This window comes from Anguilla rostrata, chromosome 1 (assembly GCF_018555375.3).
Source record: "Anguilla rostrata isolate EN2019 chromosome 1, ASM1855537v3, whole genome shotgun sequence".
NCBI classification, from domain to species: domain Eukaryota; kingdom Metazoa; phylum Chordata; class Actinopteri; order Anguilliformes; family Anguillidae; genus Anguilla; species Anguilla rostrata.
The window spans coordinates 22774748-22799496 of record NC_057933.1 but is presented as its reverse complement, the minus strand read 5'-3'; the positions used below and the strand labels follow the sequence as shown (position 1 = coordinate 22799496).

The window sequence follows — 24749 nt, the reverse complement described above, 5'->3', positions numbered from 1 at the left end:
CAATCTAGATGATAAAGCTGCTTTTCTTTAAAAGTCACATGGGAACCACATAACAAACATCAACAGACTGTACATACACAATGCCTCAGGGGTGCTCTATAAAACTGGCATATACCTGCTGTGATTAGTCAAAACGTGTCAAAATGCCATTCAGAAGCATAATAATAAAACCCAACCTTCTCAGAGCGAAGGAATTCCACATTATTCTACTATGAATAGGATAGTAGAAATATCAACACAAATCAAAGATTACATATGGGACATGAACGTTCTCACTTGGTGCGGTGGTGCCTGTGGTATCACTGGCAGTGCACAGATGAAAAATTCAGTGCAGCTGAATATAGGGTCGTTTGTCAGATTCTATGGTACAGTACCTTTGATCTGGAGGGTTCCTGTGCTTTAACAACCAGCTTTCATGTGCTCGAAGAGATTCCTTATTGTATCTACCATGTATCATGAACCAAAGAATCTTTAAAAGCAATATAGAAACAGATCCCAATACATCATAGTTGTCCATTTGTTTAATTGGAGAATGGTTACCTAAAATTGAAGCCAGAAAAATACTTGATGAAGTAAACCATCAATCCACTATCAGTATGGATGTAGAACATGTTGTGTTTGCAGTGAGCACTGCATTTGAATAGCTTTATATAGCTGCATTGTTTATGCAAAACCGTGGGCTTTGAAAAAGAGCTTTCTTGTGCAGGGTCATGTTTGAGGTGAAGTGATGAGCATTATTTTGACATCATAACATCCGTACGCTTTGAAGAAAATGCTGCTTGTTGTTTATCCTCTGTGGGAGAGCACTGCTTCCAAAACATCTGAAACAGAAGCATTCACATAATTTCAAATTTTTTAAACTGTACAACAAACAATTTTGGAAGCTATAAATCAACTCAAGCATTTTCCAATTAGGTTCTATCTTTAGACATTAAAAGCCTAATGGTGATCTTACATTCAATTTGACAGTGGTGGAATAAAACAAAAACAGGACTACAAGATCACATAATGCATTGAACACAATGCATAAAAAATGTTTTTTTTTAAAGATATATATATATATAATATATATTATACTATTACAGCTGTATATCGTTTATTTTAACAAAAAATGAAAGAGACATATAAAATGAATGAGAGCACACATTATCTTGCATGAGTATAAAGATTCGTTTTTATATTTATGCAAAAATCTGGATGAATCCAGCTCGTGATGCCACACCGGCTACTATGTTCCATTGTCTGTTCCACAGAGTCGCTCCTGAAAATGCGAAAGATAAGTTAGCAAATTAAACTCCCCCTTGGAGTGAGAGTCAGAAGAGAAACTTTGACAAGTATGCCCCTGTATGCTGCCAAACACTGCCTCAACAACACGGACTAAAAATGACTTCCTTATGACACGCTAACATGCATACATATTCATGTGCAGAGCTATGCATCACACATTGTATAAAGAATTCTAAAAATAGAACTCAATTTCTCTGAACACACCTACGCGGAGCAACAGTATAAAACTGTGGCTATTTTGGAGAAAAAAGCAACTTACCTAACCGTATGTTCTGTTGTAGAAAGACAGCCACGGGGATGAACAGTGATGTCTGCCAGCCATTACCACCTGGCTTCGCAAATTGGGGTTAAAGATGAACTGAAAACAAACTCTAAACTGGCTTAAGAACACTTAACGCATTGCAGTATACCACTCACACAGCAGCAGGCATTTGGCCTTGGAGACAGAAAACTGGGTACAGATGCTTTTCTCTTGCCCTCCCTTTGTCTCCACCAAAATGTCCCTGACGTCCCCGAGTTGCACCCGCATGTCTCCCCAGAAAATATATTTTGGTGACAATCCAAGAAACCCAGAGTCTGCCAAGCAGCTCTACTACCATACAGATCTGTGGATCTGCACATGCCCCAGAACTCAGTTTTCAGACAGAGGGCCTGTGGTGGACACCTATTCCAAAATGAAGGCGAGGTGGTAATGTCTAGATGGTAAAGGCTGTAGCACACATTCCCTTAAGGGGACAGCATGGAAACAAAACCATGAGGCAGGCACACCCCCAGTGAGATGGAAGGTCAGCCCTTTCACACGGCAGTGGGATCAATAGCACAGTTCAGCGGGGGAGCCCAGCTGTTCCAAATAAAGGTTTACCCAAATGTTTGGTCTTATAACAGACAAAAAGAAGAGGTTATCTACTCACCGTCACACTTTGGTTTGGTTGATATAGGCACTGTATCATTCTGCCCAAACTGCGCACAGCAAGTTCATGTGATTAACTGCACCTCATGTAAACAAGATATACACACTATACCTCTGTAATGAAGAAGCTTTTAACCCAGGGATCACCCCTGAGCCATCTAAAGGCAGGCAAGCCTTCCAACTTCACACACCACTTGGCTGATTTGATCTCCAAGAGAAAAGTACTATTGAAGTCAGCAATGCCTTATCCAGGGGCTGAAATAGATAGCAGTTGGAGAACATTATTTTAAATCCCTAGCTACAGAAAGAGGGTAACACAGCAAACAAGGAACTAAATAGTAAGCAAGTAACAAACTACACTGCATTGGCAGTGCTACAACATAGAGAAAGGGTTAACTTGAATCGACCAAGATGTACAACAGAGTAAGGAACAGAGGAATTTGAATTAGCAGTGACAGCAATTTCCCTTTTGAATACACACAGCAAATATACCCAGGGGTGGGGAAAGCTGCTGCCCGTAAGATATGGTAGCCAGCCGGCTACCAAAGGAACTAATTGAGCAGTGCTAGAGGATGGGATTGATTAAGCTGAATTGCAAAGCTCCACCAACAAGACAGGGGATACATCTTGAGGCAGCTTGATTTTTCTGCAGTGTCCATGAAGCATCAGAAGAGCTTGCAGCTGGTTAGTGAGAGTGCTTACCTAGCAAACACAAGGGCAGCAGCAGCAATGTCAGATAAAGATGGCAAATGCAGCCTGATGCTGAGAAATTGCTCCAAAGATACCTCAGGCTGCCCTCTCCTTTTTATAATATAATTTGATGTGACAATTTTTTAGGGGGATACGCAAAACATTTGTTGACATTTGTTGTTTGCATATTTGCATCTATATGTTACGGATCCTATAGGGATACTGCACACAAATCTTCCTATTGCATCTCTTCCTCTTGGTAAGCTGAGGGGGAGGGGGGGGGCAGGGTGGAGGAGCCAGGTACCTCAACCAGGGAAAAAATAATTTGCATCACATAGTACATACTTACCCGATACAGAATATGTATGAGATGCAAGAGGAAGATCTGTGTGCAGTATCCCTATAGGATCCGTAACATATAAATGCAAATATGCAAACAACGAATGTAACACGTCTCATAGAAAAACTGCAGCAATGTTGTAATTTGTAATACAGGTGCTGCATTTCCATAAGAGAGAGCAGCTTATATTGTTCACCATCTTCATAATATGCAGTATCTACTTGCCCTGACAAGAGACTCAGACTTAAAAGCTTTGTGCAGTGGTGCACAATGCCTGTTCTCATTTACACCAAAAACAATGCAAAATGTAAAAGTGCAAATACAAATAAAATCATGCACAGTCCTGCATATTAGTCTACATAAAATCTGAGTGCACACTGGATTATTAGATTAGAGGCTATACGATGAGAGAAACCCTAATTAAAATATGGTACTCCAGCTGAATGTTTGCTTCTGAACTCAGCAAGATCACACTTCAACCATCTTCACACATACCACATACTTCACAATGTTAAATGTTACGGCATAATGTGCTAAGATTTTTTTTAGCACTTGTTAGTCTTGTTAGTCTTCTAATACAGGCAAAATGGCTTCTAACACAGCCACTGTCTGTATCACTCCAACCCCTGAAAATCTTACTGGGTGCAGCCCCATTATCATGGAATTACACAGTTAGCAATTAGTTACTTTGCCAACAATGATGTGTTGGCAAGGCCAAGCACCCTGGCACACACAGTGAGAGGTTAATCTTTTTTATTAAAACAAGCAGACCATGGTTCTATTTATAACCACAGGCCAGATTTACCCGCTGCAAGTGTACCAAGCATAATTTCCTCCATGAAACAACAAAGTAAGGTACAAGTACTATAAACACACAACCATGCGACCCCAAAACAATAAGAATGAGTCCCAGGTATGTAGTTAGAAATGTCTTACAATTTTTATTTATTTATTAATTTATTTATTTCAATGTCCTGGTTTTTATAAAAATAAAACTCCCGTCATCTAGATTTTCAGTACGATGCCTCTTCACTATGAGACATGCGCTTTAACATCTCTGGAACAGAACTGTAATGACAAGAGTACGACGGTGAATTATCACCACGGTCGTAATTTATTTTTTCATTTTCCTGCTGGACCATCAAGTTCGGCGTGCATAACTTAATACTGCCCCCTACGTAAATTAAATGTATTAATATTCGTGCTATCACTGCTATTTATTTTGCCCCAATACATTGAGTGGGCTTATTTTTAACAATGAGTGGCATTGAATGCATTACAAACACAGAGAACACGACGTATGCGGCACTTCTCCATAAGGACCTCTCCATCTCCTTCACACAGTATGTTCACCCATTAACCATTTACCACAAATCTTTTAAGATCGCAATTGTTAACGGCTCTGAGATGAGCACACATTCAAAAACTTCGTTCAAATTCTTCCCTCCCTGAAGAATCTTTATACACATTTTCCCGTAATATCGGGATTTACAATTATCAAAAGCTATTTTAAACCTGTCCAATCACTGCAACGTCCTTTATAACAGCGGGCTGATACGCGTGCGTCTCTTTCACATGCAGACGGCTGCCACTTCTCACCGGAGAGTCAGTAAGCTGAGCTGCGCAGTCGTTCAGCTGGAATACTTACAACGTAAGAAGCTGTCGCAGGCAGAAAACTAGAGAAACCGAATGAGGTGAATAATACCCTCTTTTACACTCGGAGACAGAGTTTTACTGGGCCCGTCGAACTTCTCAATAATTAATAGTATAGATGAAACCTCTGCTCTCGATCATTTTTTTCTCAGTTTATCCCCAAATGCGTGGTCAGTGGAGTGGTTAGATCTTAGCATGAATATTTAATACCGCTTCTTGTCTTTACCCATGCCAATGAAGGCAACAATTCTGTTAATTCAGACCCCGATGAGGTCGAGTTAACTGCGCAATCAGCTGCTTTAATTGATCAATTAAGAGCGGAGTAGCAACTAAAACCAGCAGACCCCGCGGCTTTCCGGGACCAGCTTGCAGAATCCCGAGTTAAATAATAAATCCGTTCCACTTTATTAATTTTAATAAATAGGAGAGCATTGTGTTTTAAATAGCGGGATTATGCTCTGAGCGTATCCATCTTTAATAACATGCTCAGCAGGGTTCCACTTGTTATTTGAAACGGCAACATTGAGTACCAGCATTGTCTTTGAAAACACCACTGCAATGCAAGCCATGACCAGCATAAGCCAACACTCCACCCCCACAAGATCACCACCAGACTTGAGTAATGCCGGTCACGCAGTGTGTGTGGATATGTAGGAGTCACAAAGTGGTCCAAGCCTAAAACAATGGGATTTGGGCCAGCTTCCACGGTCACATATAAATAATATTTGTGGAGCAGACCCGGTGAGGGGAGGGGGGCTAATCCTAGAGAATTCAGCAGCCTAATTTAGAATGAACTACTCTGCGGTTTCAAGCCCCTCATTCTTGCAGGGGTGAATTAATCTATTTATTTATTTGAAAATCTAAAAAGAAGATTTCAGAAAGACTGCACAATCCCTTAAAAATTGTTGAGGATAGAAACACATGAATGCCAATGGGCATATTTCCATTGTATCTAGGTTTCCTTCCTCCTTTACGATAACATTTTAAAGCTAACCCTTACAGACCGTATACATTTCAGTAAAACAGAATAAGAATATAAGTTAGAAGAATGCATGTTAAAGCAAACCATAGCCGCACAATAATTTAACAAAAACTACCATCAGTCTTGGGAGTTTTACCGTTTAATACAAAACGCACGTACATCGATCTGGACTTCTTCAGAAGCGAAGCTGGCTGTGGTGGCACACAATAGCCATTTGATTGTAGAGCACAAGCAACAGATCAATTATGAAGTTCATCTGAATTCAAATAAAGCACAAAACTCCTTTCATCTTTGAGAACCACAAAGCTGCCAATCACGAAATTTGCTGCATGTCATTTACGGAGAAACCGCTCTGAACCTCATCTACCACAATTTCATGTCAATTTTCTGTTCTGTGGCCAAAACTGCTTCCACTCAAAAAATAAACAATGTAGGTGATATCCTTTGTAGAAAACTAGGTTTAACCATTTTCCTGCTTTCTACCTCCCTTGCATTTGTATTGAAATGAACTCTTATAAGAAATATTAAATGCAAAATCATGAATGCTAAACATTCGATGCCGACTGGTTTAATAGAAGCCGTTCCGTTTCCCATTACATCGTCAACAGCAGAATGGTGAAAGGTCTCCTACGGCGGTGGGTCCAGTCCAGTGTGCTGCAACGCGGCTCCGCAATGCACATCAACACCGATTTTCAATCTGACAGGTCAAGGAAGCAACTGATGTGAAGTTTTTAAGTTTTTTTTATTTTATTAGAAATTCCAGATGCAATATGGCTACAAACAAGGCAGAAGTATCAGGCATAGAAAGGCAGCATTTACACCTTCACAAATTTGCACTGGATAACACTGGACCTACAGAAGACAAAAAAAGAGCAGGTACGAATCTGTGTACATCAAAAAAAATAAAGTCTACAAAAAAAGCCAGACGGTGCTAGAAATTGTGAGCTGTGACATTCTCAGTCTTAAATTACAATGATAGAATATTCGCCATTCATTTCCCAAAGGGTCATTTTGAATTCTGCATTTTTGCAAGAGCAAGCAATTTTAAAACTGCATTCAGAGTATTCTTTGAACGGTGTACTCTGACTAGAGATAAGATTGAGTTGTGCTTCACATAAAACTCCGCCTATGCACTGCGTATTTGAAATCTTGCCCGTTTGAAACCTAGGCACAGTTCTGTTAGGGGCATTACAATAGAACATCCACAGTCTAGATAAATATGCTCAAGCGTCCGCTGACTTGCACAGGAAGTCTGATACGTTATGCAAATGTACTGCTGTAGTGTTAAATTGAGGGAGATGCATATCCGGACGATTTCTAGCCAACCCACCGTTGTTTTGTTTTTTACCATTATCGTACGCGAAATCGATGGCTATACAGGAGGCCGAGCATTCAGTCTGTGCGCACTCAAGCTGTCCTGAAATAATAAAGCGGTTTGTCAAAACAAAAAACAAAAAGGAGGAGAGAGAGGGAGGGAGAGACAGAGGGAGGAGGAGAGAAAGAGAGAGAGGGAGGGAGGGAGGGAGAGAGAAAGAGAGATAGCAAGACAGAAAGAGAAAGACAGAATGAGAGAGAGAGAGGGAGAGAGACAGAGAAACAGGGAGAGAGACAGGTGTTTCAGGACCACTTTGCTTCACATTTCGGTTGGCGAGCGCCTGAGCGTCTCCTCGTAGCTTCTGAACTCTGCGCTTGGCGTTTCCTTGGCGCTTCCTGGCGGAGGGCTGGGGCTTCGCGGGGCCCTCAGGCCGCGCTGGACACGGCCAGCTTCTTTAGGTGATCCATGAACACCTGCAGGCTCACGTCGTCCGTCAGGATGGGCGCGCCCGACTCCTGCAGGGGGGAGAGCACGCCACAAACGGTGAGGCGTCCGCCCTAAAACACAAACCGCACTTCCCGCAGTTCCCCTGTGTCCCGCAAACCTCGGGAGGATCGATTCAACCAGCAAAAACGCTTTCCCAAAACCTTCACCGTGTGACAGGTGTTTTTATATCTTGGCGTATGTGAAGCAAATTCTGTCACCAGCCGGTGGTTTCTCTGAAGTGTGAAGCACACTGTGGATGACACCGACTGCTTTGAAAAGACACCGGAGCTTAGGCAAGTAGATTTTTTTTAAAAACCAACAAAATTCACACAAAGGGTTATCGTGAGGTCATCGACCGCTGGGTCGAGTTCCTTCTGACGCTAGAACATTAGCATTCTCAGTGTTTCCTCTGATGATAATTTGTCCCTGTAATAACACAATTTTGAACAATCGAGTCCTGGAGAGGCAATTATGTGCAGTTTCAAACAGCCTGTCCCCGACGCGTAATGATAACAGATACGTCTATTTGGAAGACATTTAGCCAAGCGCAACAAAAGCAAGGCAGGCGCACTTGATGGCTCGCCCGTAGTGTGGAAGGGGTGAAGCAGTGCAGGCTGGTAATGCTTTCTAATTATAACGGGGAACAAGGCGGCTGTGGCAGGACGGGCTAATCGTCCACCCGACGCGGCGCTTGTGGTGAACCGAGATTAACGGCGGCTCCTGCGCTCGCCGCGGCGCGGCGCGGCGGGAAGTCGGCGCGCCACGCAGAGCAGCGGCACATAAGGCAACAAAGCAGACCAGCCCCGCGCGAATACGCCGAAAGATCATTAACCCTTTGAAGGGTAGGCTTTCTTGGAATGTTTTTTCTAAATCCTATGTCAGTGTTCTAGAAGCCCAGTGCTTTCAATTTACCTGCAGCTATTGTAACATCAGCATTAGCATTAGAAAATTTTAATAACATTTGTGATCGTACACCTTAAAGGGTTAAAGGTCGTCTTACCTGGCCCCACGCATACATGTTGTTGTGGGTCTGCGAGGGATTGACTTTGGATAGCAGGAAGCGTGCCTGGGGGACAGGAAACACAAGATGTCCTGTTAAGAATTCGGAGAGCGCGTGGCCCGGTTAAGCAGGAAACACCATTCGGGTCTACACTTCTGGAGACTCCCACGCGCGGCTGCCCAGTGGGTCTGGATTTAATGAAGCCCTCCGGGGGTCAGAGACCGTACCTGGGGGGGGAGGGAATAAAGACTCCGCTCACCTGGCTGCCCCCGTGCTCAGTGTCGATGTAGCGGGGCATGGGGAAACGGCTGTGCAGGATCTCCTGGGCATCGTCCACCGGCGCCTGCAGCAGGTGGCGGAAGTTCTCGTACTCCGGCATCTCCTGGTAGCCGGCCTTGCGCCACTGCGCCACCGTCTGGCGGGAGACAGGAAGCACAGCTCAAATCTCACTTTACAGCCCTGCACGTGCCACCTCTACGCAAGTGTATTACTAATCGCCATTTCATCCTTATCGCCTCGTTTTCTCAACTCCCTTTCCTTTAATTATCCGTTGTACATCCTGACTCATTTGAGAATGAGTGTAATGGTGTCTATGTACCAAAACAACGTTTTCAATATTCATAATTGTGGAATTTGTTGGGTGTGTTGTCATAGGCTGCCACGGAAATTTAATTTCCTCTCACAACGGAGTCACTCTGATATGACGGTAATGGTCATTTGCCAAAACGTCAATATAGTAAACACAAACAGCATGATCTTTCCGTTAATTTACGACATAATTCACGCAATCGCGTTTTATTGTATTACTGTTTCAGAAGATGAAAGGGAATGGAAACGCATCTGAAACGACTCATCCATTAGAGGGGAAATTCACAGGAACCAGCCAATCAGTGAACAGTTTCATTATCTCACAGTGGTATGCGCTGCAGAATTCAAGAACAAACAATTTCACTGGCTCAGCACACCACACACACAAACATCATTTTTATGAAGGTTACAGAAACAAAAACAGTCACCTTGTGATAGTAGCTAAATATAAAACATGCATATGTATGCTTTAGTGCTGACTTGGCATCAACAATGGGAGGAGCAAAAGTAAAGTAAAGCCTCTTGTTTTCGCAACAACAAATAATTTGTTACAACAACAGGGACCACAGGCTGCAATATTTGATCGTAAAACAGGTGCATATTAATTAAAATCTGCACGAGAGAGAGGCACTTCTGAAACAGCTGAACTAACCATGACATGGAAGCTCCAACTCACTAGGTTACCAAGGAACCACCATAAACAAAGCACTTTACCCTGCTTACCAACCTAGCAAGCAACAACACATTAGCCCAAACACCTTCGCTAACCTTGCCTTGCCAAACATGCCATTAAACTATAAGGAAAACATGAGTCACTCATTCCAGAATGCACCCATGATATTAATTCCACAAATAATCAGTAAACAAAACTATTTAGCACATGCCCAGACTTGAGCGACGCGTTTAAATTTTATCTGTTTTAATCAACTGTATGATAAATATACAGCTTTTAACAGTCAGAAAAGCAGCCCAAGAACAAGTTTCAAATTGCTTTTCACAGACATTAAACAACTAGCTAGCAATAACAAATTTGAAAGTTAATAAATAAAAAGTGATGAACTACCTTAAAAACAGTCTTTTCTCAAGTTTCTTGAGCTTATTCATTAGTTTATCCCTCCAAAATGACTCAGCCAACCAGATTTATTCAAAGACAGAGACAGACACGCTGTTATTAAGCACTTAAGCACAAAACCGTACTGTATTGTATTATTGTTATTATAAGCTTGTGTGTGTGTGTGTGTGTGCACGTGTTTGATGGAGGAAGGAAAAGTTTAAACCGGCTTCTGTACCATCACCAGTGCCCCCAATGTAATTGCTGACAGGACTTATTGTAATTCACCCTGGATAATCTGAATAAATGAAAGTGGCAAGTAATATTTTCTTAATGGTACAATTGTTTCTCAGTTTGACTATTGACAACACCCTCTCTGCTCTTACTGAAGTTGTTGGGGGACGAGCAGAAGACACGTGTGCTTTTATCAGCTTTTCTGATTAAGCACAGATGCTGTTGGATTCTTTATTTCAGAATGGCAGGTATGCCTTTGCAGGTTATGACAGCTTACCAGAACATCACATAACCCAGAATTAATAGGTGCTTTCATCGATTTAAAAACAAAAAAACAAAAACACAAATTCACATTTTCAGGCTTTCGTGGGAGCAATACACCAACGAGCGTTATACATAACTCCAAATTGTGGAACGAGACAAATCCACCTCTCCGTTTCCCTATTGCCACAAATAGCTACGAATGCCAGGAAGAATTAATGCCAGACCGACGGCCGCTTCCATTTCCCGTAATGTGCTGTATGGCAAACGATTCATTTAGAGGTCAAATTTTTAATTAAACTACATCAGACTGACAAGTGAAAATGCCTGCTGTGCATCACCCAGGTGGGTGCTTCACATTGGTGATGACTTTGCCCCCTTCACTGTAAAGTGCTACGTAAACAAAATCCATCATTATTATTAACAGACGCGAAAGACAAAGAACATGGCCACAATACAAGCCCGCATTGTGCTCAAGTAGATTTAAGGACAGAATTATGGAAGAACTGACAGGTTTTCAACAACATTAATCGATCAAAAAAATTGACTGAGAACAAAAAACGAGCCCCAGAACGAGTTAGAAAACTGCTGGTCTAACAGTTGAGTATACAATCTCAGCACCTTATTGACAGTTATTGGACTTCAATAGGACACACATACAGTGCCTTCGGAAAGTAGGCCTATTCAGATCCCTTCACTTTAAAAGTTTTTTTTATTTTTAATAAATCTGCAAAAATTTCTAAAAACCCATTTTCGCTTTTTCATTATGGGGTATTGTGTGTAGACTGATGAGAATAAAAATGAATTTAATCAATTTTAGAATAAGGCTGTAATGTAACAAAATGTGGAAAAAGTGAAGGGGTCTGAATACTTTCCGAAGGCACTGTACACACGGATATATTATTATGAAGGTACAAACTAGTAGTTATTAGCCTGTGAAATCCCTGCACACAGAATATATGAATGGATGTGTTGGCGGGTTGAAGGCCACACACTGGACGGTGGTCCATACCTCTCCATGGTAGATGAGGATCTGGAAGAAGGTGTCCATTAGGAGGATACGGTCAGGCAGGATGCTGCTACTGTCCAACAGAACGGGCTGCGGAGAAACAACAGGTCAATGAGACACGTCCTCGGTCAGCACAGGGTGTCCCCAGTATTAAGGACCCCCCCCCCCCCACGAAGCTAATTCAGTATCTCGCCTCTCAGGGTGAAATGCAGTCCGACTGATTCAGTGCTAAAAATATTACATCGGCAAATTACATTAATCCTTCTTAGCTACGGCCAGCCGTGTTCAGGGAAACGAACCGTCACTATCGATAAAGCGCGGACGGGAGCCATGAGGCGCCGTGCATATTAAACGCCGCGAACGGGCGCCAGCGTTTGGCGTCTCTGACGGAGGGACCGAGGCTCGCGGTGAAACCCATTCACGGTACGGAGTGACTCATGACGACGGAAGTAAGCCGAGCCAAGAAACGCTGAGGGCGACTCCGCGATCTGCATATTCAAATTCGCTGTGCGTTGAAAACGTCTGCCGGCGGCAACCGAAGGCTTAGTCATCCAAGAGCCACCTAAAAACCCATCTTTAAAATAAACACCCAAGATACGGACAAGTCAATAGGCTGAAACCAACACAAATCCACTCGTGGAGAAAACGGTGGGCGGGTTCTCCGTGAGTGCCGATGAGAGACCGACGGGTCAGGCCAGAGGCCGAGAAGCCATGGAGTACCTCGGGAGGTCCATTGAAGGAGTAGGCGTAGAGGATGGGCTGGATCATGATGAGAGACTGAGTCAGATCCTGCCTCATGAACTGGTGCCTGTAGTAGGAGCTCTCGTCGGGGCTGTTGTTGAACACTTGCAGGAAGGGTGACCTTCTCAGGTGGAACATGAACTGCAAGGGTTTCAACCAAAAGAGGGTGAGGGCAGGAGCATGCTCAGATCCCTGAATAGCCTGCATTTTTACAGCCAATGTAAGCACCAAGCAGCACGAGTTACCCTCTGAAGTGCAGGCCCATTTTCTTCAATGTACGCATTTTACAAAGATGTTATTTTCTCGATTCCATCCTTTTCCCGGGAGTTCAACCAGACAGCATTTCCCAGTTTTTCTTTCATTGGCTAAGTATGACTCATTTTCAGTTTATTTTCTGTTGCGTCTGGAAAACGTCCAGTGCCATACGTTTGAAACCTGTGCTATATAAAAATAATGACTGAGTGATTTAAAAAAGGACGGACTGATTTAGCAGTGCACCACAGCAAGTTACTGGAGCATTTTCCTGTAGCTTACATCACCGGGAGTAACTCCAGGCCTGCAAAGGATCATTTCTTCCTGCAGATCCTTATACCATCTTAAGGGCATAGCGCTATGCCTGACACCAACAAGCTTGAGCAACCATTTATGCCATAGAAATCCATAATATTTAGAACAAATGCTACGCTAAAGCTTCCCTTAAACAATTAGGACAAGAATTCAATCTCAAAATTCTGAGGAAATTGAGGTAAATAACAATAAATCTGAGAACTGCACAGACAGAATCATTTCAGACAGGGTGCAGTGAATCACTCACCTGTGGATAAAGGGAGAACGTTTCTGAAAATCTGAACGAGTTGGGATCGTCCTTGTGGTAGTCTCCGAACTTCTGGCACTGAGAAGGTACAAAATTAACAGCTTAGCTGCGAGGATGGACAAACGTCTTGCACATTCTGGGTAATGAGCGCTGCTCTAAACAGGGGGCTGTGAGGCATGAACCCGGGTGAGATGCGCAACAGCCTCGTTCCTTTGAGCCTTGTCAGGTAGACACGCATAAATCAGCAAGAGAGCACTCCTGTCAATGACTGCAGCGGAAGACTGTAAATTAGCAGAGGGGTCCGGTCCTGACATCGACCATTAAGGCAGATTGCCAGCACTCAGTGAAATTTACAAAGGCAGGCATGCAGTGATCCTCTGATTTTGACCAATCACGACGTTCGGCTACAGGGAGGATGAAGCCATTTCCTAGCGGCTGTTTGAATACACTGATGCAGCACAGAAAGTTACAGTACATCACTTCCTAGTACACCTAGTATCCAGGGGCGACATAGCTCAGGAGGTAAGAGCGATTGTCTGGCAGTCGGAGGGTTGCCGGTTCAAACCCCGCCCTGGGCATGCCGAAGTGTCCTTGAGCAAGACACCTAACCCCTAACTGCTCTGGCGAATGAAAGGCATCAATTGTAAAGCACTTTGGATAAAAGCACTATATAAATGCAGTCCATTTACATCGCTTCACAGCAGTTTTTATATATAGCTCCCCCATTTCAGGGCACTAACGTTTGGGACATATTAATGTTACATAAATGAAGGTATACAATTTTTAATACTTGGTTGCATATCCTTTGCATGCAATGACTGCTTAAAGTCTGTGACCCATAGACATCACAGGTTCTGAGTATCTTCCCTGGTGATGCTCTCCCAGGCCTGTACTGCAGTCATCTTCAGCTCCTGCTAGTTTTGGGGGCCAGATGCTTTAAGATTTCTCTTAAGCTGAATGCATGTTCAGTTGGATTCAGATCGGGTGAATGACTCAGCTGGTTGAGACTTTTCCGGTTTTTGGCTTTGAAAAACTCCTTTGTTGCTTTGGCAGTATGTTTGGAATCATTGTCTTGCTATAGGTGCGTTTCAATGAGTTGGGAGGCATTTGCTTGAATTTGAACAGGTAAGATGGGTCGGGTCTATACACTTCAGAATTCATTCTAGCCATTCAACCAAGCCATTCAGTTTTTTTTGGCTTCAGTAGTTTGTGAAGTTTTCTGTGGACAGCAGTCACAAACACATCCTCGCCTGCCTCCTGAAGTGTTTTTCAGAGAGGTGTTTGAAGAATTCTCACCATAATGATGAACTCCCAGTCATCAACCGTATTGGTCTTTCTTAGCCAACCAGGCCCTATGCAATTACTGAACTTACCAGTGCTCTCTTTTCAGTGATGCTTCAAACAATTGATTTTGGCAAGCCTAAGGTTTGGCCTATGTCTCTAACTTTTTTTCTTATTTCTCAGCCTCATAATGACTTCCTTGACTTTCATTGGCCTCTGGTCTTCATGCTGAAATACACCAACAACAGACTCGAGGCAATCAAAAGCCTATATTTAAGAGCAGATACCAAAAGCTCTCTTATACCTGCACTAAAGAAAGCAATTGAACACATCCGAGTAATCAGAAAACACCTGTGAAGCCATTTGTCCCAAACACTAGGGAGCCCTAAAATGGGCGGCTATTTCTAAAAGATGGCATTATTTCTACATGTTGAAACCTAAGTGTATAAAAACACCGTTTAATAAAAGCTGAGAATCTGCATGATAGCAATTAATTGATATGCTTTTTTGGGAGTTACGGTGCAAGACAGCAAAAATGTGAGAACGCATCTGAAGTACTTCATGAAATTTACGACAGCTGGCCTAAATTGCAGGAAATATAATTGCATGCGTTTTACCTCCTGGGGAAAGCAGGTCTTAACTTTCAATCAGACATGACAAGCAATGATAAGGCTGCTAGAAGGGAATATCATTACAACAGATGGAGATTACACAATACAGAATGAAGAGCATATTTTATACTTGAACAAACTACTTAGTGATGTCTTGGGAGGAAAAAAACAAAAATAAGACCCATTATAGTCCCATAGTCTTCAGTGTTATGCAATACTACAGCTACTGGCTAAGATAAAAATAAAAATGGCCACTTCTACAGAACAGAAGCACCTCCTTGCTTCCTCAATGATGACTCACACAATACAAGCTTTTAATAACGGTCACAATATTTAAATGTGCATTGTGGCTGTGTTCATTTACATAATTACAGTAAATGCTCTGCTAAATTACAAATTTGAGCAGGCGTGTTCTTACACAACACAACCGCAGTAATTTTCTTATTAAAAAAGAGCACTCCACTCAGAAACCGTGTAAATTCGATAGGGCTGGTTGGTAATTGGTTAATCAAGTAACCGCAGTAACATGCTCCTACGATGATAAAAAAAAAACCAAAAAAAAAAAAAAAAATTGACTGTCAGTTATAAAAGGTCAGTAATTGATTTTTTTTTTTGTGCATACCATAGGAAGATATACACAACACAAGGACTTTCAAATATGCTGGGTGGTAGCCTATATAAATAGCACATTCACTCTAACTGAAAGAGGATGATATGCTTGCAGCTGCTCAGAGCAGTTTATTTGAAGCTTCCATTCTGCTGCTCGTTTACTTTTGTAGTTTCATTTTTTTTTATTAGTCACCTCTGTGGCAAGCATACACAACACTGTTCTTTCATTGCTTGAATTAGGCCATACTCTCCATACAGGTAATTTAGATTTTTGCTCATATACTGCGTATCGCCACCTACTGGTGGATCCCCTTTAAGTACCCAATAATCAGAAAATGATCTATGAAGTATAAAAATATACCATCCATACTCAAATTTTGGGAATTTCACCCAGAACAGGAAGTAGATACATGGCTGTAGAATCCATTTCCATTCATCAGATCTTTTCTCTGATGGAGGGAGGTATTACCATGATGACCATAACAGCCCTTTGCAGTGTATGAGCTTGCCAGCTTGGTCCTACTGCCAAGAATCCCGGGCGACATAGCTCAGGAGGTAAGAGCGGTTGTCTGGCAGTCGGAAGGTTGCCGGTTCGATCCCCGCCCTGGGCGTTTCAAAGTGTCCTTGAGCAAGACACCTAACCCCTAACTACTCTGGTGAATGAGAGCCATCAATTGTAAAGCGCTTTGGATAAAACCGCTATATAAATGCAGTCCATTTACCATTTACCAATTCCAGGCCATAGAGAAGTAACTACCATACATCTACATGTGGTGCAGAACCCACAATCTTCACTCTAAAGTCTGGAATGATACAGTTGTATCTGAGGTATTGTACAGGTATCTAGCTGTGAAAAAGCAGGTACAACCCAGCACTTGAACACATTTATGCACCGAGCTTTCAGAGATTAACAGGTCGATAGGTTTCAGTGCACACACAGACACAACCACGCCTAGAGTCAAACCACATTCGCTCATCAATACCAATCATGCACTCAAATCTACAAACTCATTCATTCCCAACCTAATCAACAAATTTATCAGCCCAAGACCGCATCCTCCCTCCCCGCTCACTGAAGACCTCGCCCCCCAGCCCCACAGCAGAAAGCCCCGCCCACACACACTCACCAGGCGAATGAGCTGCCGGTCCAGCCAGCGCAGGACGTCCGGGCCCTCCTCCGTCTCCGCCCGGTACACCGCCAGCCGCGCCATCAGGATGGCCGAGGCCTCCTGGTCGAAGGAGGCGGCGATGCTCTGGATCTGCGTCTGCGCGTCGGCCCAGCTGGGGGGGAGGGGGCAGCAGTGCTCAGCACACCATTGGTTCAGTTCAAACACGCCCCAATAACCCTTTCAAACTAAAACCAACCAATCAACCCCTTCAAACCTGAAATACTGACAGCAGCACGATCAATAACAACCACTGACGCTCCATTTTGGCCGTTTCCCCTGAATCTTGTTTTGTGTTTTAAAATGCTGTATCAAGAAACAGTTCATCAAGTTACCCATGATTTTGAGCGCACAGGGCTGACGCAGCACAGTTAATTGGGATACTGCTAATACTGTGCAAGCTCTTGGCCAGCTATGAATTAAAAGGACAGTTGGAAGCACCTTAAGTAATCTATCTAGGGTCTTAGGAATCAGGTTGTTCATGTAGATGCAGATGCGATTACACATCATGCACTTAGACCTGGGGCAGGTCAGAGCAGAAGTTTTATATTTATTTTTAACAATTAAGACAGGTGGCATTGGCAAGATCTATGGGTCTGTGAGAGCAAGCCTCCTGTGAGAGGCAGTGCTTCTACAAGGAGTTAAAACAGGTTCACCTTGTGGCCCTCAAGTTATCCTAGATGTCTTTTCAGAGAATGCTGTGATTGAGCGATTGACTCACTTCTCTATCTAGGGACATGTCCTAGGGTCCCGTCCCCCCGTCCCCCCCCCCGCCCCCCGCCCCCCGCCCCCTTCAGGTGAAAGCACGTTGCTATGGAGACCAAACAAGCGGATGCAGATGCAGATCTGGTACCACAGCGAAAATTGCTTGTGCAGAGTACATTTGTGATTCACCAGCTGTGACGTCCATGACAACAGAACAATCCCGCCCTGGAGTCTACTCACATCGCCAACAGGGGCCTTCTAAAAAAAACACGGCAAGGCGAGAAGTGACTGTCCTTTTCTAACAAGTAATAGGGCACTTAGAAACAAAATAGTGTCTCCTGGAGGTTTTAGTGCTTTGTTACTTTTGATGCAGTGACAATTTCTTTCGATCAAAATTCTAGAGACCATTGTGGAATTATTGCACCAAAGTACCGAGGCCACCACGTCCAACAATGTTAAACGCCGAAAATAATATGATGTCTAGGTGAAAGCTAAATGGTTCACTGTGTCCCGGCGGGTGGGAGGGGAGGTGTTTGGTTGGACAGTATAGAGGTAGCGGTGCTCCTCCTGTTACCACGCAAGACTCAAGTCCCAGTCAGGGGAAGCTGGGAGGTAGGCAGTCTCTCAACACATGCTGTTCAGAGCCCAAACTCATGCTGGCACACAGACACAAACACCCACAGGTACACACGAACACAAACGCCCACACACACGCACACTCACACACACACACAAACGGCCACACAACACACACACACACAAACACAAATGCCCACACCCATACTACACACACACACACACACACAAACACAAACACAAATGCCCAAGCCCACACAACACACACACACTTCATCGTTCCCCAGGTTCACTGCCACCGTGCTCATGCAACAATAAGAACTTTCAAGTTCAAAGTATACAATAGCACCCATGCATTGAAGCTTTTCACTGTCTTCATATTTAAATCAATGTTCAGTTTGGGACTTATTATGGTAGAATTAAATGATCAATATACAGAGTCAGAGCCCTTCAGGGTATTAAATTCCCGGCTTTAACACAGTGCTGGATAATCTCTGAGTTTGTAGGTAAATGGCAAGCCTGGACTGGCTGGATGGTCCGTTTTCATCAACATGCAATCTAATGTTCTTTTCTGTGCCCACAGAGCCACGACCAACTAAAGGGATTCTTTGACATTTTTTTTCCCATTTTCCATCTTTTTATTATTGCTTTTATCTTATCATACTTTCTCATTATAAAATACCCAATTAGCTAGCAAATTGTATTACACGCACAGCATTCCTTTTGCTTTTGAATTCTAGTGCGTTAAGTGCATTTCCTTTCACCCCCCCCTCCCCAATCTCTCCTCCGTAAAATGTGCCTCCTTTCATCTCTTAAAAGGCCATCTGCGTGCGTGCTGATGCCGAGTGCGGGTACAGCCCTTCAGGTCCGCCGCTGTATGCGGAGGAGGAGGAGGAGAGAGAGAGACCCGCGGCCACAGAGGAGGAGGAGAGAGAGAGAGAGAGACCCGCGGCCACAGAGGAGGAGAGAGAGAGAGAGAGACCCGCACGGGAGAGAGAGAGAGAGGAGCCGCGGCACAGGAGGAGAGAGAGAGAGACCGCGGAGGAGGAGAAGAGAGACCCGGCACGAGGAGGAGAGAGAGAGACCCGCGTCGGAGGAGAGAGAGAGAGAGAGAGACCCACGGCCACGGAGGGGAGAGAGAGAGAGACCCGCGTCGGAGGAGAAGGAGAGAGTGAGAGAGAGAGACCCGCGGCGGAGGAGGTGCCGAGGCGACGGGACTTACTTCCGGGCGATGGTGGTGACCCGAATGCGCCGCTGACCGCTGGAGTGCTGGTACTGGGTCACGAACTGGACCGCCCCGCGGCCGCCCTGGGGGATGGGCGCGTTGTGCTGAAAAAGAGAAAAGAGGCTCGTCATACAGACCGCAAAACTGCATTACAGCGAAGGCAACCAGCAGGACCGCTGATATTATTACCTGCTCTTTTCATTCCCGTCACACATCTGACAAGACTTACTCAGGCGTTAAAAAAACGTAACTCACAAATATTAACAGCCAAACTTCAGTAGAAATGAATAACCCTTATAAAGACACAATTACTTTTATGTTTTAATTTATAAAATAAGGTGCTCGTTGGACCCTTTGGGCTCATAAGTCAAAAAAAGGCACATTTACACAGAGGATTGTGGAAAAAAAAGCTTAGTTTATCACACCTTGAAAGCGAAAAAAACTTCTTGGAGAGGGTGCCTGGACTTTTTGAATGTAAAGTTTAGTACAGAAGGTGCTGGAATCCTATGGTTTCGTCCAGATTTTTCCCCCCTCTATGCCCGTTGAACTGAAATACTAATTATTAAATGTGATAGGCTTGTTTGTATGGCTGAACCCTCTTGGATAGTCTAAAACAGGGCTGCCCAGCCCTGATCCCTGAGAGCTACAGTCTTGCAAGTTTTCATTTCAACCCTAATTTGACACACCCGATTGTACTAATTAGCAGCTTGACGAGACCTAACTAGTGAATGAGCTGTACTTTTTTTAGGGTTGAAGTGAAAACCTACAGGACTATAGATCTCCAGGAAAAAGGTTGAGCAGCTAAATGGTCTAAAATATGGAGCAGATTGGACAATTGGTGGATTGGTGGAATTTTTGACCATTGTGAGGCCAGCCCCTGGAGACACAATGGGGTACATACTGGAACAAATTTGCCCCAAGAAACCACAAGGTCCTGCAGGGTACATTTTCTGCAATTTAGACTTTTTTGGGAAGAAAAAAAAATAAATAATCACACAAAATTGCATCTATGGACCAACCTCTATGCTAGTATTACGTTTCCTGTGGTTAAATCAAAGAATGAATGAGTCCAGATTTGATTTTGAATATATTCACCAAATTTCATCCCTTTAATTCAAACCATTAATGCTTCTAAATAACCCTGACATATTTGGCCCAATCAAACGGGGTGGCACTACAGAGCTCCATATTTATTTTTTTTTTTTAAATGACAGACCCTTTTGAAAAGTCCCTAAAAAATCACTAGTGCGTGATGATGGAAAAATAATTATCTGAAGACGTCCACTGAAAAATGCAAACTGAAAAAATAGAAAACTTCCAAGAATGATGACTATAGATGGGAAGACAATTTTGTTTATGTATTTTTTTTAAAAACCCTCATAAGACAGCGAGCCATGAATCACAATATCAGAATGACACCCATCGCTTGTAAAATGAAGATAAATACTTTGTGGAACTGATTATCCTTTCCGATCCAATCAACAGGTCCATCATAACCATGGGTAGTTGACATCCCATTTTCAGATACTGTGCTGTGTGCGTATGGCAAGAATTCCTTATTCTGGTGTGTAGCTGCTCAAGTATGCAGCCTGTGACAATGGCCGTTCTTCTTATAAACCAGTGTTTACATACAGCAATAACACTGTTTGTTTATAGAGCATTCCCATGTTTCCTCTTCCTTTCTGCAATAAGTTAGATAAGACATCTCATTACAGGAGACCAAAAGGCAGATGACAGCCTTTCCATTCCTGGTAATCACCAAAAAATAATGTACCGATTATGTATATGTATGTACATCCACAAGATTCTGCAATGATGTAGGAAGGTACTGCCACATTCATCAGCTCCATTTTCTTCTAATTCTGAGACGTATACGGAGTGACTGTTCAGATGCAAATTATTCTATTCAAAACGCTGATTGAAAGATAACGCAAAACCACCAAGAGGAGGGGAGAAAAAAAAATACATACATATAAATCTTCAAAGGAGATGATAATTGGCGAGTGGGCTCTCGCAAACGGAGGGGCCAGTAATTAACGATTAGAGCCCAACGCGCCAGATTAGAATCACGCTTCTCGCCAATTATCCCCCACAGCACACGAGCGCAAGAGAGCTCTCATTAGCTCCGTGGAAGCCTAAAAACAAACGTCGGCCGAACCTTCAACCTCTGCCTGCGGAGCCAGCGTTGCGGCAGTCACCCACAGCGCTGCGTGTCCGCAGAGCCGCTCCTAGCGCTGCAGGCGCTCTTCATTGGCGCTCGAGCTAGCGCTCCCTCGGCAGCACAGCTCAGAGGTTTCCGGGAGCTTCCACGCGCTGCTTGCTGGTTTAGAGGTGCGGTGGAGGAGCGCGGGGGGAAGGACCGCTAAGCGCTACGCTCGCCATCGCCTGAACCCAGTACCCAGTGCTAGCGGTGCGCAGGGCGGCCGGGCGGGGGGGGCCGACGAGGGGCGGGGAAGGAGCAGCCGAACGGAGGAGGGGTCCGGGATGGCGTCCATCGCCGTGGTGTACGCGGCCCTGATGGTGGCCACCAGCGCGGCCGCCGTGTGCGGGAACGTCCTGCTGCTGCTGGTGGTGGCCCTCAACAAGAGCCTGCGGGGCGAGACCTGGTTCATCGGCGCCACCGCCACCCTGTGCAACCTCTCGTTCGGCCTCTCCATCGTCCCGTTCGGGGCGCACAACAGCATGTTCCTGGCCTGGGGGGGCGCCAGCGAGCGGCCGCTGTGCCAGGGCTGCGCCTTCCTGCTGGTCCTCCTCCAGCTGGGCACCGTCAACACCGTGGCCCTGGCCACCGCCGACAGGTTCACCGAGCTCTGCTTCCCCGCGCGCCACGCCCAGCTCTTCTCCCGGAGGAGGGCGGCGGTCGCCCTGGCCCTGGTGTGGCTCTGCTGCCTGGTGGGCGCCACCTGCCCTTTGGTGGGGGCCGGGGCGTTCAGCTACGGCAAGACCAAGTTCCTCTGCGTGCCCAGCTTCTCGCCCCCGCACGTGGTCTTCAGCACGACCCTCCTGACGCTGGGAAACGTCATGCCCATCCTGGCCATGACCCTGCTGTGCGTGTGCGCCGTCTGCATCGGCGGCAGAAAGGCCCTGAGGGGGACGTTCGTCGGCAACGAGCAGCGGTTCGCGAACGCCGGCGACTACTTCAGGAGCTCCGGGGGCATGATGCTAACTGTGGGTGAGTTCATAACTGATCCGCGCTAAGCTTTTTACAACACAAAGCCAAAATATCATTTGAATAGCCTCACATAATCACACAAATGTCATGAACTGTACCGACAAAATGTACGCTCAGGCACCCAGGTAATGGCACAAGTGGCAACTGCACTAAAAAGGGGGCTAATGGTGCTCTATGCTAAACACATAAAATGGCGCAAATACAAGATTTTTTCAAGTGTACAAAAAAACTGAGCACAGAAGAGGTCATTTCTTGCTTCACACACTAGCTGGCAGATGATGTGCTTACATCAACACAGAGGGGTGATTAACTGTGCACAACATTTATTACCAAAACAGAATGACTACAGAATGACTGAACTGAGAAGTTTCAGCCACAGCTTAGACCAAGCCTCCCCCCCACAGGTCTGTCGATAACCGACGCGCTGTACTTTACACTTCTGAGGAAAAACTGTAGAAACAACTGGAAAAAAAAGTATAACAGCATCCACATTCTTCAGTTTTTCCTTGTTATTTAAATGGAACAGATGGTGTTTCTCCTCAAGAAATCCTTTATTTCACCAAGAAGGTCAAACGAGAATTATTTCTTGCAGAAATATCTAGGTAATCCAGATGGGACGGGAATGCTAGAGACTGCAAAGGCAATCAGTTGCGAGGAGGGGGGGAGGGGGGTGATTATGTAACCAGACACAGAGAGCCACTTTGGGAATATTAAAAGGACAATGTTGACATCTCCGCTCTTTCAGAAGGTGCAAGGAGATCTTTCGCTACGACAGTGAGTCATGACTTGGTTTAACCTCTCATACAAGCATGCCATCTGCCGCATGTCCTCGACTGCATCTCAATCCAGGTAGCTTTTCCTTCCAATGTAGGAAATCTATCAATGTAATATTCCCTGAAACCTGCATGCACGGCAGCCCAGAGCAACTAATGAGCATGCACACCAGAAATTTCATGTCAGGCAAATAAATAAATAAATAAATAATCTAATTATTTTCTTTATTTTTCTGACTCCATTCCCACAATTATTTATTCTACCCAGATCTACTTCATCAAACGCCCAAACTTCAAACAAACAACCCAATACACTTGAACCAATCACAGTTTCTGTCCATTTAGGTGGTTCATTGACATGCACAGTGGTACTACTGACAAGCTCAGATCTTTGGTCCTAGGAGACACACTGAGAGTTACACTGCGGTTACATTCACATTAGTGAACAACCGTTGTGTCAAAGCGGTTGTTCTTTGGAAGAATGTCTCTCAGTCCAAAGATGCGGTGCGTAGAGAATGATATGACCAATCAAAGTGAAACTTGTTTAACTCAGCTCACTCATGATTGGCACCTCTCCTCTCATTCTCCTCCTGTGCCAAGCAGTGATTATGCTTCTCCACTTGTTCTCTCCCTCTACAGCGTGTGTGCTGGTGACCTGCTCACCCTACGTCACCGTATGTTTCTACGAGACCTACACTGGCCGAAGCTTGCCCCCCACGCCCGATGCAATGATCATCTGGCTCATGCTATCCCCCTCCGCTCTCGATCCCTGGCTCAACTTCATCACGCAGAAGTATGTAGTCTTTAAAATCCAACACATTCAGAATGGTAAAAGTACATTCACCCCCAGGCATGAGCAAAGTGTTTACATTAACAAGACAGTTACTTTAAATTAGACACTGAAAGAGAAAGACACAACACAGTTGCTTACTGCCTGAATCTACAAGATACCTGGGACTGTCTTTCACATTTCCCATTCCTTTAGAGAGGATTACAGTGTAAAGTATTGAGTGTTGCTTTGCTTTTTCAGATTAATGGACTATACTGAATGTGGATGTGGCTAATTTCAACATTTTATCCCCATCTCAGAAAGTACAGGGACGCCCTGAAGGAAAGTATGAAGAAGCTCTGCTCCTAAGGGATCCCACCCACAGGCCAGGAGGCCCACAAGGTCCCAGAGTCCCCTGCTTCGGAACACCAGCCACACCTGATCTCCAGTGGTCCCCGAGGAGCCTATCTGAAATGTCAGTGGGGACCAAACAAACCAGCC

General features: G+C 44.4%; 1 protein-coding gene and 2 long non-coding RNA genes across 6 annotated transcripts in view; 1 reads left to right on the top strand and 2 right to left on the bottom strand.

Annotated features, from left to right (window-relative positions):
• Window positions 1–4737: 4737 nt before the first annotated feature.
• On the top strand, window positions 4738–7292 carry LOC135252372 (uncharacterized). Its single transcript, XR_010329405.1, has 2 exons — window positions 4738–4921; window positions 6471–7292. It is a non-coding gene; the product is annotated as an uncharacterized LOC135252372 (long non-coding RNA).
• Window positions 6586–24749, bottom strand: part of sec23a (Sec23 homolog A, coat complex II component) — a 32389-nt gene continuing 14225 nt past the window's right edge. For all 4 annotated transcript variants that reach the window (XM_064330228.1, XM_064330239.1, XM_064330254.1 and 1 more), the window contains exons 13-20: window positions 19532–19638; window positions 16990–17143; window positions 13362–13439; window positions 12527–12688; window positions 11810–11896; window positions 8923–9078; window positions 8664–8729; window positions 6586–7692 (exon numbers count right to left, since the gene is read on the bottom strand). In XM_064330228.1, the coding sequence (XP_064186298.1) occupies window positions 7603–7692; window positions 8664–8729; window positions 8923–9078; window positions 11810–11896; window positions 12527–12688; window positions 13362–13439; window positions 16990–17143; window positions 19532–19638 (900 nt within the window). In that variant the 3' untranslated portion in view covers window positions 6586–7602. The remainder of the gene's footprint in view (window positions 7693–8663; window positions 8730–8922; window positions 9079–11809; window positions 11897–12526; window positions 12689–13361; window positions 13440–16989; window positions 17144–19531; window positions 19639–24749) is intronic.
• On the bottom strand, window positions 15821–16977 carry LOC135252366 (uncharacterized). Its single transcript, XR_010329404.1, has 2 exons — window positions 16585–16977; window positions 15821–16384 (listed from the first exon to the last, which is right to left on the bottom strand). It is a non-coding gene; the product is annotated as an uncharacterized LOC135252366 (long non-coding RNA).